At 37.3% G+C, this 1,271-nt stretch overlaps 2 protein-coding genes across 2 annotated transcripts; one reads left to right on the plus strand and one right to left on the minus strand.

The window, feature by feature from the left end:
• Positions 1 to 661: 661 nt before the first annotated feature.
• LOTGIDRAFT_148717 (hypothetical protein) lies at positions 662 to 853 on the plus strand (the record flags this gene model as incomplete). Its single annotated transcript, XM_009047773.1, has 1 exon — positions 662 to 853. A coding segment is annotated over one exon (192 nt), but the record flags the coding sequence as incomplete, so codon positions are not given.
• A 29-nt stretch (positions 854 to 882) lies between these two features.
• On the minus strand, positions 883 to 1,044 carry LOTGIDRAFT_61139 (hypothetical protein; the record flags this gene model as incomplete). The annotated part of the gene is made up of 1 exon (XM_009047774.1): positions 883 to 1,044. A coding segment is annotated over one exon (162 nt), but the record flags the coding sequence as incomplete, so codon positions are not given.
• Between the last annotated feature and the right edge of the window lie 227 nt (positions 1,045 to 1,271).

Genomic DNA, 1,271 nt, shown 5'->3' on the forward strand with positions numbered 1-1,271 from the left:
ACAGGCTGTCAATCAAATACACACCTCTACAGTCTAATAATCATTTATACTACAGACCACAATGTCACACAGGCTGTCAATCAAATACACACCTCTACAGGCCAATAATCATTTGTACTACAGACCACAATGTCACACAGGCTGTCAATCAAATACACACCTCTACAGTCTAATAATCATTTATACTACAGACCACAATGTCACACAGGCTGTCAATCAAATACACACCTCTACAGGCCAATAATCATTTGTACTACAGACCACAATGTCACACAGGCTGTCAATCAAATACACACCTCTACAGGCCAATAATCATTTGTACTACAGACCACAATGTCACACAGGCTGTCAATCAAATGCACACCTCTACAGGCCAATAATCATTTATACTACAGACCACAATGTCACAGAGCGTCAATCAAATACACACCTCTACAGTCTAATAATCATTTATACTACAGACCACAATGTACACAGACCGTCAATCAAATACACACCTCTACAGTCTAATAATCATTTATACTACAGACCACAATGTCACACAGGCTGTCAATCAAATACACACCTCTACAGTCTAATAATCATTTATACTACAGACCACAATGTCACACAGGCTGTCAATCAAATACACACCTCTACAGGCCAATAATCATTTATACTACAGACCACAATGTCACACAGGCTGTCAATCAAATACACACCTCTACAGTCCAATAATCATTTATACTACAGACCACAATGTCACACAGGCTGTCAATCAAATACACACCTCTACAGGCCAATAATCATTTATACTACAGACCACAATGTCACACAGGCTGTCAATCAAATACACACCTCTACAGGCCAATAAATTGTCTGAGAAATATAAAAGAAACTTACCTTGACTCGAAGTTCTTTCATGGGTTGAGGCATGAGTAAACCTCTGATAGAGGTGACAATAGGACCCTCTGTACCAGCTATTACTATAGCTTCTCCTTCCTTAATACTTCCATTGACTAATATAACATCTATAGTGGTTCCTAGACCATGGATAGCCTTTACCTAGAACATAATAAAATACATAACATTTTATAATATAACATCTATAGTGGTTCCTAGACCATGGATAGCCTTTACCTAGAACATAATCAAATACATAACATTGACTAATATAACATTTATAGTGGTTCCTAGACCATGAATAGCCTTTACCTAGAACATAATCAAATACATAACATTGCCTAATATAACATCTATAGTGGTTCCTAGACCATGGATAGCCTTTACCT

This window comes from Lottia gigantea, assembly GCF_000327385.1.
Source record: "Lottia gigantea unplaced genomic scaffold LOTGIsca_11688, whole genome shotgun sequence".
Classification (NCBI taxonomy): domain Eukaryota; kingdom Metazoa; phylum Mollusca; class Gastropoda; family Lottiidae; genus Lottia; species Lottia gigantea.